At 40.5% G+C, this 13,713-nt stretch overlaps 1 protein-coding gene across 3 annotated transcripts in view; it reads right to left on the bottom strand.

The window, feature by feature from the left end:
- ranbp3b (RAN binding protein 3b) overlaps positions 1-13,241 on the bottom strand; it is a 107,518-nt gene extending 94,277 nt beyond the window's left edge. For 2 of the 3 annotated variants that reach the window (XM_060846084.1, XM_060846085.1), the window contains exons 1-2: positions 13,191-13,241; positions 6,576-6,634 (exon numbers count right to left, since the gene is read on the bottom strand). In XM_060846084.1, the coding sequence (XP_060702067.1) occupies positions 6,576-6,634; positions 13,191-13,212 (81 nt within the window). In that variant the 5' untranslated portion in view covers positions 13,213-13,241. The remainder of the gene's footprint in view (positions 1-6,575; positions 6,635-13,190) is intronic. The other variant, XM_060846086.1, reaches the window with a different exon arrangement.
- Between the last annotated feature and the right edge of the window lie 472 nt (positions 13,242-13,713).

The following is a 13,713-nucleotide window of genomic DNA, read 5'->3' as shown; positions in this document are numbered from 1 at the left end:
AATCTTGCTAACCAGTCTACCATGATGAACCGTGTGCAATGTCTTACTGAAGTGCATATAGATCACTTCTACCACTCTGCCCTCATCAATCCTCTTCGTTACTTCTTCAAAAAACTCAATCTTGTTCGAGAGACATGATTTCCCACACACAAAGCCATCTTGACTATCCCTAATCAGTCCTTGCCTTTCCAAATACATGTCAATGCTGTCCCTCAGGATTCCCTCCAACAACTTGCCCACCACCAACGTCAGGCTCACCGATCTATAGTACCCTGGATTTTCTGATGTTCCGGAGGGATCAATGTTGGGACCTTCATTGTTTGTGATATACATATCAATGATCTGAAGGAAAATGTAGGTGTTCTGATAATAAGTTTGCCAATGACACCAAAATGGGCACAGTTGCAGATAGTCAGAAGGATTGTCCAATGACACTGCAGAATGTAGACAAAATACAAATTTAAGCAGAGAAATGGCTGATGGAGTTGAAGCTCGACAAATGCTAGAACATACATTTTGGAAGATGAAATTCAGTTTCGAATTACACAATAAAAGAACCCCATTGACTCACAGAGGGATCTGGGCATGGAGATCTGGTCACCACACTACCAGAAAATGTGCATGCTGTGGAGAGGGTGCAGAGAAGATTTACCAGGTCAGGTCTGGTGGGTTTGAAGTGTGAGAAGCGGTTGGATAAACTCCGACAGTTTTCACTGGAAAGATGAAGACTGAGGGGTGACCTGACAGAGGTCTACAAAATTATGAGAGGCATAGATAGGAGGACAGTCAGAAATATTTTCCCAGGATTGAAAGATCAACTACAAAAATGCAGTTTCAATGTGAGGGGGAGGGAAGTTTAGGGGAAAAGTGTGGGGAAAATTTTTCACACAGAGGGTGATGGATATCTGGAGGGTTGAGGGAGTGGAATCAGGCATGTTAGCAACATTTAAGCTGTATCACGTTAAGACACATGAAATTGAGATGAGCAGAGAGCTAGATACTGCATGCAGGCAATAAGTAACAGGTCTAAATAAGGATTAAGAATCGACACAGGCTTGGTGGGCTGAAGAGCTCATTCCTGTCTGGTATTGTACTGTATTATATATCCTCTCTTACCTGTCTGTCAGCTTTATGACAATGTTTTACTTTCTTTTGTCTTGCCCTTCTCTACACCTCTCTTTCCTTATCTGGTCCATTCCTCTCTCTCACCCTTCCCCTTTCTATTATCTATTGTTGCCTGTTGTCATCTGCTTCATTTGTTTTCCTTCTGTCTCTGTCTCCCATCCAAAAGGACGAGTATGGAGTCAGTGGAGCCTGCAGGAAACAGATCCAGGTTGTGGGTGCCTTTTGATGCATTAACAATAAGGAGAGAAATCCAGGCCACAGTCTGCCTCTTCCACTGGAGGAAATGAGGTGGTGGTCAGGAAAACAAGAGAAGGAAAGTTGCAGCAAAGACAACAAAGTAGAACAGCTCAGATGAAATTGGCATTTAAGGCTGGAGGTGGTAATAACAAGAGTCAATGGGTAATGTACAAAGTAAAAAAGGAAAGTAGCTGGAAAAGGGCTGGAACTATCAATTCCACTACAGGATCAAATTGAGGAATGTACTGTCATTAAAAGATTTGTCTGCACAACAAACTTTCACAGAGTTGTAGGGAAATATTTTAAGGAATCTCATTCTGCAATTTAAAAGCCTCTTCATCATTTTAACAGTCATACAAACTTAACACTTTCTTGTTCCTTCAGTCATTAGGTAAGCAAGAGTTAAATATAGTTATAATCCTTATGTAAAAAGGTGACATAATCATGACTGAGAAACTAGTAAGTATGATAAAGATTGCACAAATGTTGCGATTTTGGCATTTGCAAGCTGTAATGCAATGTTCCGAGCCAACAGCCTGTTGTGGCTGTCACCAAATCTTGTGATAGTCTGAAAACATTTTGAAACTGCATGTAATTGCAGGCCCTGGACATTAGGTGATGCTAAAGTAGAGCTATTGACCTCAGTCAGATTTGCTATGTCATCTTAAATCAAAATACTGTGGATGCTAGAAACCCGAAATAAAACCCAAGTGCTGAAAATGTTCAGCAGATCTTGCGGTGACTGTGGAGAGAAAATATGTCATATGTCATTTGAAACATCAAGGCTGTTTTTTTTCCCCTCTCTCTCAACAGATGCTGCCAGACCTGCTGAGATGTTCTAGCATTTTATATTTTAATTGCTGTGTCACCTTTTCAACAATGCAAGACAACTAAACAGGATTAAGAGATCATCTTTCATCTTATTAATTTAATTTCTTGAAAGATAATCACTCGCTCTGCTTCTCTACACCAGGAAAAAATCCAAGTTTTTTTCTCAGAAGCCAGTCCTGATTATTTTTGCTACATTCATATGTGAAGCAGAGATAGGATTTAATCACTGACTCCCATCTTGCAACTGGATCATGGTATTGCCAGGATTTGGGGACATGCTCTCTTCCATTTAGGAGTTCTAGGAAAATTCATTTCATGGTGTAAAGGAAGAATAACCTACACAGCCTTAATATGCTCAGGCAACGAGTGACTGGGAACAGAGTGATACACTTTACCAAACTATTAACTATTGAAAGAACACATGTTGTAACTCTTAACAGACAGCACTTAAATAAAGATTTAACAGATGAATAAGATTGAATTTTAATACTAAAGTAAAATAAGCAGTGAATTAGAGCAACACAGGCTAATCACGCCTTAATGCAGCGCCACACAACTAGATGTGATCCAACAGTGATTTTCCATGTAACAATTTCCTAATTTCTCAGGAAGGAAGGATGTAAGAATGACAATCAGTGCCACTTGCATACACTGCATATTTACAATGCTTCTCTCCTCACGCCGTCCCACTCCCTCATTCTCTTCTGTCCCTCCCCATACACAATTTTTTTTAACTATTCAAAAGATTCCCCACTCAAACATTCTTATAAATTCATCTTTCTCTCCCATCGCACAATGTATGCTAACCTCCCTGCACTTCTTCCATTCGCACATACACTTCTCCTCTAACTTTACATTTTCTGCCAGCCTGTACCTATTTACTTATTCTTAACCTGGTAAAAATTTGTTCTCGCTCTGCTTGTACAAATGTTGTTACCTGAAGAATTTTTGTTTATCCTTTCTATGATGATCTTCATCTTGCCCCACCCACCTCAATCCACCACATTTTCCAATTTTCCTCTTCTGCTTTCTCTCCCTTATTTTTCTTTCCCATCTCTCAATCGGATACATACTTTTTTCCCTATGACCACATGCTGATTCTTCCAATGTATCCTTTTCACGCAACATCATTTATGTAGCAGGTTAAAGTAAAAAAATGTTTCAGATAAACATCCAGAAAATTAATGTCAAGCCTGGAAGCGGGGGAGGTTAAGGACACTAGCAATCTAATGTAGTGTGTCAAGACTAGTTACGGGAGAAGAATCATTCTCATAGAACAGGATACATACAATATCTTTCTGGAGACAGGGTGTTTATGAAGAGTGGAAGTAATGAATTCAACAAAGACACCTGAAAATAGGCCACAACAGTTACTATTATGGTGGTGAACTCAAACAGTCTTCCTGAGCAAAATAGCATTCAAGGTTAATCAGAGAACCAAGGTTATGAAAGGTTTATTTCAGCCCACGATAGTGGCCAGGAAATATGGTATAATTGGGAATATTTGTGGCAGACACTGATGTTGATTTAATGGAAGTTGAGACTCATCCAAGATCAGACAGGCATTCCTACAGGTATGGAGACATTCCCGGGAACAGATGAAAAGATGGAGCTGGGTGTAATTGGCATATATGGAAGCTAAGCTCATATGATGTATTATTCTCTCTCCCTAGAACATTCATTCGCTCCTAATTTCCATTTTTGAACTCTCTTTTCCTTTGGGCATGCAGGAGCAAAAGGTAGTGAATCTGACAGATCTAACAGCGGCACAGAACAAAAATATTAGGCAAGTCACTTCATTGTTAGGTGTGTAAGAAGAACATTTCTGACATTTAGTTAGGCTATGGTTTATAGGATATGATGGTACGATAGACTGCTTGCTGTAATAATCTTTCTGAAATGAATTTGAGCAAGACTGAATCTTGCCCTAAAGCTAACACAGTGCATCCAAAATAGGCTGATGATTCACAAACAAATGTTGATATCTGACATTGAAAATAAAATGTATACTCTCTCCCAAAGAGGGTCACATTAAAACGATTAGTTCGTTGCTCAAATTGGTCTAACACCTACAGAATTATTGAAGAACACAAAAAACCCAGATTTCAGATAACATTTAATCTGACTGCATACTTAAACTCTTGGCACATCACGATCTCATTTATAGGATACCATACATTTTATAACATGCAAATGACATATCATATACACATTTGGACTTGATTGGAGCTCAAATTACAATTTAACCAGTAGAATCTAGCATTCACAATAATCCACAAGGATACCTCAAGGTGGGAACTTGTTTGAAAAATGATTTGAACCATGAGACGTTGTAAATTTTGGTCAACCGTCCAGTCACCTGAGCCTCCTTGATGCATTAATACCTCGAAACACACAACCTACATGCAGGTTTTGCACCATCAGCACTCCAATACCAGTATAGCTGGTGTGTAAAAACGATATCATATTTACAAAAGACATACCAAGCTGAAAGTTGAGGTTATTCAGTCAAATCCACTTCCTGCTAATACACAGTTGGAGAAGCTACAGTAAGCTAATCTAAGATGGTACAAGAATACTGCTTTACAGGAGGTGACAAACAGAAATTTAAGCCATGTTACCTTAATTATCTTATGGAGTGGAAACCACAATTTCTAGGAGGAGCAGTGTTCCTCTCCTATCTTAAGAGGATGGATGGGCAAGTTGTTGGAGGGAAGCCTGAGGGACAGGATTTACGATATTTGAAAAGACAAGGACTGATTAAGGATAGTCAATATGGTTTTCTGCGTGAGAAATAGTGTCTCACTAACTTGATTGAATATTTTGAATAAGTAACAAAGAGGATTGATGAAGGCAGAAGAGTGGATGTGACCTACATGGATTTAATTAAGGCGTTCGACAAGGTTCCTCACGGTAGACTGATTAGCAGAGTTAGATCACATGGAATAGGAGGAGAACTAGCTGTTTGGATACAGAACTGGCTCAAAGGTAGGAAACAGTGGGTGGTGCAGGGTTGCTTTTCAGACAGGAGGCCAGTGACCAGCAATGTGCCACAGGTATCGGTGCTGAGTCCACTGCTTTTTGTCAGTTTTATAAATGATTTGGATGTGAACATAGGAAGTATAGTTAGTAAGTTTGCAGATGACATCAAAATTAGAGGTGTAATGGTTAGCAATGGAGGTTAAATGAGAGTACAATGGGACCTTGATCAGATGGGCGAATGGGCCGAGGAGTGGCAGATGGAGCTTAATTTAAATAAATGAGAGATGCTGCATTTTGGAAAGGCAAATCAGGGTCGGATTTATACACTTAATGGTAAGGTCCTGGGGAGTGTTGCTGAGCAAAGAAACTTTGGAATGCAGGTTCACAGTTCCTTCAAAGTGGAGTCGCAGGTCGATAGGATAGTGAAGAAAGAGTTTGGTATGCTTTCCTTCATTGGTGAGTGCATTGATTATTGGAATTTGAGAAGTCATGTTGCAGCTGTACAGGACATTAGTTTGGCCACTTTTGGAGTATTGCATGCAATAACGGTCTCCCTCTTATAGGAAGGATGTTGTGAAACTTGACAGGATTCAGAAAAGATTTACTAGGATGTTGCCAGGGTTGGAGGGTTTGCGCTCTAGGGAGAGGCTGCAGCTAGTTTCTCTGGAGCGTCGAAGGCTGAGGACTGACCTAAAACTGAGGGAAATGGATACAGTAAATAGACAAGTTCTTTTCCCTGGGGTGGAGGGAGGAGTGGGTGAGAGTCCAAAATTAGAGGGCATAGCTTTAAGGTGAGAGGGGACAAATTTAAAAGGAACCTAATGGGCAACTTTTTCACGCAGAGGGTGATGTGTGTATTGAATGAACTGCCAGAGGAAGTGGTTAAGGATGGTACAATTACAACATTTAAAAGCCATCTGCTGGGTATATGAAGAGGAAGGATTTGGAGGAATGTGGGCAAAGTGCTGGCAAATGGGACCAGATTCATATAAGGTAACTGGATGGTATGTACATGTTGGACCCAAGGATCTGTTTCTATGCTGTATATCTCTATGACTCCAAGTGTGAATGAATAAAATAAAGCAATGGGTGAAGAATGATGTTAGAAGATATTGAGATCCGGTCTAAATGATAAAATACGCAATTCACAAGCATTGACCAGGTTGAAGACTATGAGAAAGATACACTTTTCCCCACTGGGTAATGAATGCCTGTAACAGACTTCCAGAAAAAGGAAGTAAATTTGGATTGAAGTGGCACCCTTCAAATGAGACCTTATTTATTATATGTTGAGTGTAGTTTCTGACCAAGATGCTTTGAAGTTAAAATTTTCAAACTGACAATCCTGCTGCCCTCTAAGACTTAATACAGTAAAATAAATTCAAATGTAGAATACTTACCTTCTGTCCTTTCTCGTTTTTCTGGAATACAAAAACAGGTGGAGCAATGGCAGGTTTCTCTGCAAACAAAGAACAAAAACATGCATGCACATTTTACTTACAACTGCTTTCTCCAAAAGATGAAAACTGCAGAAATATTCACACTCATCTACACACAACTCTGTTCTCTGCATTTCCTTTCTTCCTTCTCACTCTCACAAACCACATCTTCTCAATTATCACATAGCCTTTTACTCTCCCCCTCACCCACCCATGTTTTAGCACCCCCACACACTATTCCAAACACATTGCCCATGCACTCACTTGCTCTCTTACTTTGTAATGCATTTGCCTCACTTGCTTAATCTTATACTCACCCCATGTACAGTCACTCAATCCAGAAAAGTACTCCTCACAACTCACAATAACCAAGCACACAGCCCCATTCGCTACACCACCCTTGATTATGTATGGTCTCAATTATGCACACCAGACAAAACCCACAAAAAGCTTGTGCTCTATCACATACACATCTCACTTCAAACACATGCTTAATCTAATACATATGTGCCTCGTGAACGGTCATACAATCTGCTTATGCATATGTGAGCATTCTCTTGTGCACCCTCATGGCATTTATACCTTTGAGGATACTTCCTTCATTCTCCATCTTATATATGCTGTCTTACATACAGATCTCTCATGTATAAAGCTTACCTCACTGCTCACTTGCAGTCACGTTCTTTCTTGCATATGCGCTTCATCTATTCACACTTTGCTTTCCCTCCTCTGGGCTTTCTTTTACAAACTTTTCTTTAACATACGACCTCAGTCACATTTTCTTAGGTTCACACAAACACTCCCTATTCATACAAGGTCAATCTCATGCAAAAGAACTTGTTTAATGCTGACTCCCACTTTCACTGGGTACATTTCTTTTAAAAAAAACTCTCCAACCTCCTAATACATTCACAACTGCCATTATGCATAAATTGATGCTGTCAGATATAAACCATCTCAAGAACTTGTATCAACATGCACAGTTCCCAAATATGCACATTCATATACATGCACCTGCTAGTACTCTCACACTTCCCTTGTGGGTTCTTATCTAAATTTTCATTCAGCTTTTTCACACTACTGATTGCAGACAGACTCATAATCTTGCTCATATAGACTACTGCACTCAGAAAAATCACCTCAAGACCCCATACACACATTTATGAACACAACTCTTGCATAGTCTAGATTAGAGTGGTGTTGGAAAAGCACAGGTGGTCAGGCAGCATCCGAGGAGCAAGAAAATCGACGTTTTGGGCAAAAGCCCTTCATCAACTCTTGCATACACTGTCATCAACTCAAACACCAGTACTTAAAAACACTTATGGAATATTGACCTTTATCTTAAGGCTGTTGGAATACAAAAATGAGGTGATGATGCTTGAATTGTAGAGTTTTCGTGACTCCCGTCTGTAGCTGTTCAATTTTTGGCATGCAGGAAAAATTAATAGGCCTTGTTGGACAACAGCACAGACTCACCATAGAAAGACAGAGCACATCACAAGACCATTCAGCTAATCATGTCTGTACCAGATTATAACTCCCTGTACACAAGAAAACATTCTCCTGTCACCTACAATCTTCTCTTTGCCACTGAAAGCAGTTTCTCCTTAAAACTGATTAAAACATCCTTGTGATATGAGCACTCAAATTTCTTCTTAACCCTCCATTCTCCAAGAACAGTTCCAGATTCTCCAGCCTGTGCAGTTTTCTGAATTTGGTCTTCCTCCTGGTTTAATTAGAATACCGTATACACTTGTATATAGGTCGAATTTTGAAAGTATTTTTAAATCTGAAATTAGGGGGTCAACTTATACATAAGGTATAATTTTCAAGGGGATGCGTATTTATCTATCAAATAGATAAAATGGGAAATTTACATTCCTGGCAGTCCCTGATCCCTGGTTCTGGAACGTTCCCTGCAATAAGTTTGGATTGCAGTAAACTGCAGTTTGCTGAAACCGACCCTGCGGATATGGCAGTCATTACAGAGATTGTGCAAACCTGGAACGAGGCACGACGGCTGGCGGACTGGAAGACATGGAACGGTACAGTATGGCCAGCAGACTGGAAAGTTGAAGCATAACACAATGGACAGGCACACTGACTCATACATGTTGATCTGTAACTGTGAAGAACTACGGTCAACTTATATATGGTGTATATGGAAAATACAAGATTTTTGGTCAAAATAAAGGGGGTGACTTATTCATGGGATTGACCTATACACAAGTATATACAGTAAATACACTTCACACCTTCTCCAGTTTTGATGGTCCTCCAAAACTAGTGCCCAGAATTAGATACAATACTCTAAGAGGGGCTCCACCAGTAAAACTTTTGATTCTGTACACCGAGGATCAAATTGGTACACAACAGGAACACAAAATAGGCTGGCAGAAAATCAGCCAATTTTGCATCATGTAGTTTTCGTTTCTGAAAATATTACCAAAATCTTCAATTTCAAACTGGATAAGAACAGCTAATCTTCAATTGGAGTTTGAACTGTTATTCAATGCGCTTCATTGGAAAGCTGGCAATTTACTTTGAGCTTGTTGGTGTTCAACAATTTCATTGCCTGTATCTCTAAATAAAGCAAAACATACATGACTTAATTAACAGTCTCATCTTGTCGGCTACTTTTTCTACATTTTCTATAAGGGCTTCCTGTTCTTGCACCTATTTAATGGTTTCAATCTAAAGGCTCTGCTTCCAGATCTTCAATTGCACCACTCTCAGCTATATAAATAGTGCAGTAAAGTGTTAGGGGAAAACAGTGGCTTAAAGTGTTAGGGGAACATTTGTTGTTCAAAATCTTGAATAGTTTTTAAAGAGTAAATAAAAGAGGAACTTCTTCCAGTGGCAGAAGACCAGTTAACAGAGCATGCAGATTAGAGTCAGGATGGTAAAAAACTTTTCACCCCCACACCGAGTTATTGTATCCTGGAATGCACTGCCTGAAAAGCTGTTGGATGCAGAATCAAAGTAGTATTCAAAAGACAACTTTGGTCGATCACTGAACAAATAAAATTTGCAGAGCTACAGAGATCGAGAAGGGAATGGAATGAACTGAATAGCTCTACAAAACAGCCAGAGATGCAACAGTATACATGACCACTTTTTGTACTCTTATGGTTCTATTCTAGGATTCTTTAAACTGTCTGTCTTCATTATTCAAGTCAATCGAGTCAATCAAACACTTCTCCTTTAACAAATCTCTATTAGCTTCCATTTTTGAATCCTATTTTCTCCAAGCAGCAGTTAACTGTATCCCAGATTTTTGTCGCTAAAAGGTTATCTCACCAAACATCTGATTGATTGCAGCTGCCAGGATTACCTCGGCACTTTTTTTTTGGATTGGTGGTGTATAGTTGCAATTCATCATTCATCTAGCACCAATCCCCTATTCAAACACAGTTAAATTATTGTGGCCAGATTTCCATCCTTTACCTGCAGAAAGGAATCACTTTTTTGTTCCATCATTGGCAGCAACCCTCCTTTGATTATCTTTTAGGTTGCTCACTAAATTTATTCTCTCACACAACCTTTCGTAAAACGTGAGGACCACCAGCAAGGCCAGCTTTTGTTGCCCATCCCTAACTGATTATATGATGATGATGAAAAGCTGCTTTCTTGACTCACTGCAGTTCAACTGCTGTAGACACATCATCAGTACCTACTAGGAAGTGGGTTCCAGATTTTTGTTCCAGCAACAGAGAAGCTTGGCATAATGTATGACTAAATGATGATCCCATTGCTCTTGTGATAGAGGTCATGAATGTGGATGGTGCGTTGATAGAGGCTTAGCGAGTTTCTGCATTTTCTGTATTTGATACACTCTTGCTACAACTGGATGTGGGAGAAACTAATGTTCAATGTCATGGACAGGGTGTCAAATAAGTGGTCTGCCTTGTTCTAATGTCCCGTCTCTTGAATGTTGGAAGAAATTCCTTCCCCCAGTGTAGTGAGCCTGTGTATATCCTCTGCCACTAAAATGGCTAAGGCTAAAACATTGAGCATTTTCAAGGAGTTAGATATACTTCTTAGGACTAAAGCAATCAACAGGCATGGGAAGAAAGCAGGAAAAGGGTATTGGGCTGGCTGATATACCATAATCGTATTGAATGACAAGGCAAATTCGAAAGGATGGCCTACTCTTACTTTCTATGTCCGTGTTTCTAAGTGCAACTTATTTCGTCACACTCCTGATTATACATTGTAATTCGACTGAATAATAAAAAAGGAGCACTGGACTTGGAACTTTAACTCTGTTTTCTTCCACAGATGCTGAGTTCCTCCAGAAATTTCTGCTTTTGTAAGTGGAGTGAGGCGACAAAAAGATCAGCCGTGATCTCATTGAATAGCACAGCAGGCTCAAGTGGCCAGGTGGCCTACTCCTGCTCCCAGTTCTTATTTTTCAAATCTTCACAGTCTGCAGTTCTTTGTTTTATCAAGGAATAGTTAGATTTACCCTTCTCAAAGATGGTCATTGCCTGACAGTTGTGTAGCAGAAATGTTACTTGCTACTATCAATCCATGTCTGAATGATATCCAGATCTTGCTACATAAAGACACAGAAGTTACAGTGTTTGTGGTATTGTGAGTGATACCGATCACTGCACAATCATCAACAAACATTCCTACTCAGCATAGGAGAAAGGCCATTGATGAAAGAGCTGCCAGTAATCGAGGCAAGAGAACACCTGAAGGGTTACAGCAGCACTGTCCTCAGGCTGAGCAGAAGGCATTGAATAACTGCCACCACCTTTTTTTGTATTAGATATGACTTTAAGCAGGTAATCTACTCATTACATTCATCAGTTCCCTGACCTTTTTGATTTGGTTCTCTACTCAATTATGAAGTGGACCTTTGTCATAAATCTCTTCATGTTGCATTTTAATCTTGTGTATCTTTGGTCATCCATGAACCTGAAATCCTTCCTTTCCCATTCTTGAGAATGGTTCTCACCTCTACCAGAACTATCTTCTCACTGATGAACTGCAAATCCTATTTATGATGCTATCAGGGCTAAGATAAGTAAATGAAGACAGTTTGCCAAAACTTGGTTTGTTTTTGTTTAGAAGTTTGATCCAAACAACGTCGTGAAAATGACTCAGAATTGATAGGGTAGGTCCAAAGGAACTATTTCCTGTGATAGGAGAATATGAATGGCATGATCTGAAAATAAGTATGAAAATAATTCAAGAGTGGGATTAGCTAACATTTTCCCCACACTGATGGTGCTGAGAAAATTCTAAACTCGGATTCACCTGAAAAGTTCCAATTAGAAATCAACAGCTTTTTGTTATACGCATATCAAAGGTTACGGAGAAAGGGCTGGCAAATGGAGCAAAGCCACAGCTAATCTACAATTGAATAAAATGAGACTAAATAGTCCACAATTCCTATATTAGAAAACTCTTATTCATCACTGCATTTTTTAAATCTGTCCCTCACTCCTTCATGTTCTTCTCTGCCATGAAGGCTTTTCACTCATTGCCATCACTCTGGACTAAGATGAAGGGCTTATTTTATGATAAAAGGGTTGAACAGCTTACACCTACATCCATTGATTTTCAGAGAATGAAACATAAAAGGGCACTGGATAATAGATACAGGAGAATATATTCTCTTGTGGACACTAAAACTGACATACAATTTAAGGCAAGTTCTGTTTTGTAACACAGAGAGGAGAATTATTTTTCTAGAATCTATAGCATGTGGAATTCTCTTCTGCAAAAGGTTGTGGAAGCTGAGTCTTCAAATTTTTCAAGGCTAAACTTGATAGATTTTTGGTCACCAAGGAAACAAAGGGAAGACAAGAAAGTGGAGCGGAGACTTCACTCCTGGCTCAACAGGTCAATGCCTTACTCTTCAACTTCTCTGCACCCTCCCACTCCCCCTCAATCCAATTTGTCCCTCAATCCCATCTACTCTCCTGATCATAATCTCCTTCACCCTTTTTTCCTTCATTTCACTCTTATCCACACCACCCTCTAGCTTGATCACACAACTTTGAATCTAACCTTGCCTCACTCAATTTTCCCCTTATGCCTCCTCCCCCATCACTCCTTACTAACCAACTTCTCTTCCTCTTCACACTGATTCTTCACCTAACCCTGATATTACACCCCACCCATTGTCCTGGTAGCTTTCTCCATGTACCGTTTTCTACCCTAATCATTTTCAAAGATTTCTCCCTCTCGAACGCTTCCCCCCTTCTCGTTTTCAGGCAGATTTATGTCTCAATCACTTACTGTTTCTCACTGTTTACCCCTTACAGACATGTCCTTATTTTTCATTCATTACTATTTCTTCTTGTAGCTATCCAAACGAACATCACTATTTAATTTTGTTATTGATTTGTCTGGCGCTCTGGCCTGGTCAGCCGGTGTTTTGTTGTGGGTGTGTGCGTGCCGCTCCTCCCCCTGGCCTACCCATTCAGTAGACAGCGACACTGCACCGAGGCTGGAGCAAAGACCAATCCCAGCTGTGTGCACATCTTGGACGATAGAGGCTGAATTCCCTTCCTTCAGCCGCGTTCCAATATTCCATACCCATTTTCACCTGCTTACCTTCGTTTGCTAGATCCGCCATTTTAGGATTCTCCGCGTCCCCACAATACCCCGCGAACGGAAAATGGAAATGCGCATGCGCCTTTTCCTGGCGGCGCCACTTTTTTGGGGAAGGGGAAGTCGGAAAAGGATCTCACGCGTGCGCACTTGGTACTGAGCGCCGGCGGGATGAGGGAGAGAGCTGTCAATGCCGGAAAGTCTGCCAGAGAGCGCACGCGCATTTGGTGTCGGGTTCTTGGGGGCGGGACTAATCGTCAAAGACCAAAGGTTCGCGTAGTGCGCTTGCGCCGCATGCATGCCACCACGTGACTTGATTGCTGTCTCGTTGGGATGGCGAGGGGCCTAGTGATTACTTTCCGGAAGCGGTGTCATAGTCAGTCACTCACCCGACGAGTAGTGGCGGCTTCATGAGTGATCGACAGAGAAAGAACGGGAATAAGTCGGCCCTTGTACAGGTCCCGTTTGGGACTGTAGTGCGCATGCGCCTTATCTTGGTGAGCGGAGTTAAATCTCGATGAAGATG

This window comes from Hemiscyllium ocellatum, chromosome 28 (genome assembly GCF_020745735.1).
Source record: "Hemiscyllium ocellatum isolate sHemOce1 chromosome 28, sHemOce1.pat.X.cur, whole genome shotgun sequence".
NCBI classification, from domain to species: domain Eukaryota; kingdom Metazoa; phylum Chordata; class Chondrichthyes; order Orectolobiformes; family Hemiscylliidae; genus Hemiscyllium; species Hemiscyllium ocellatum.
The sequence above is the reverse complement of the archived record's forward strand: the minus strand, read 5'-3'. Positions and strand labels throughout refer to the sequence as shown.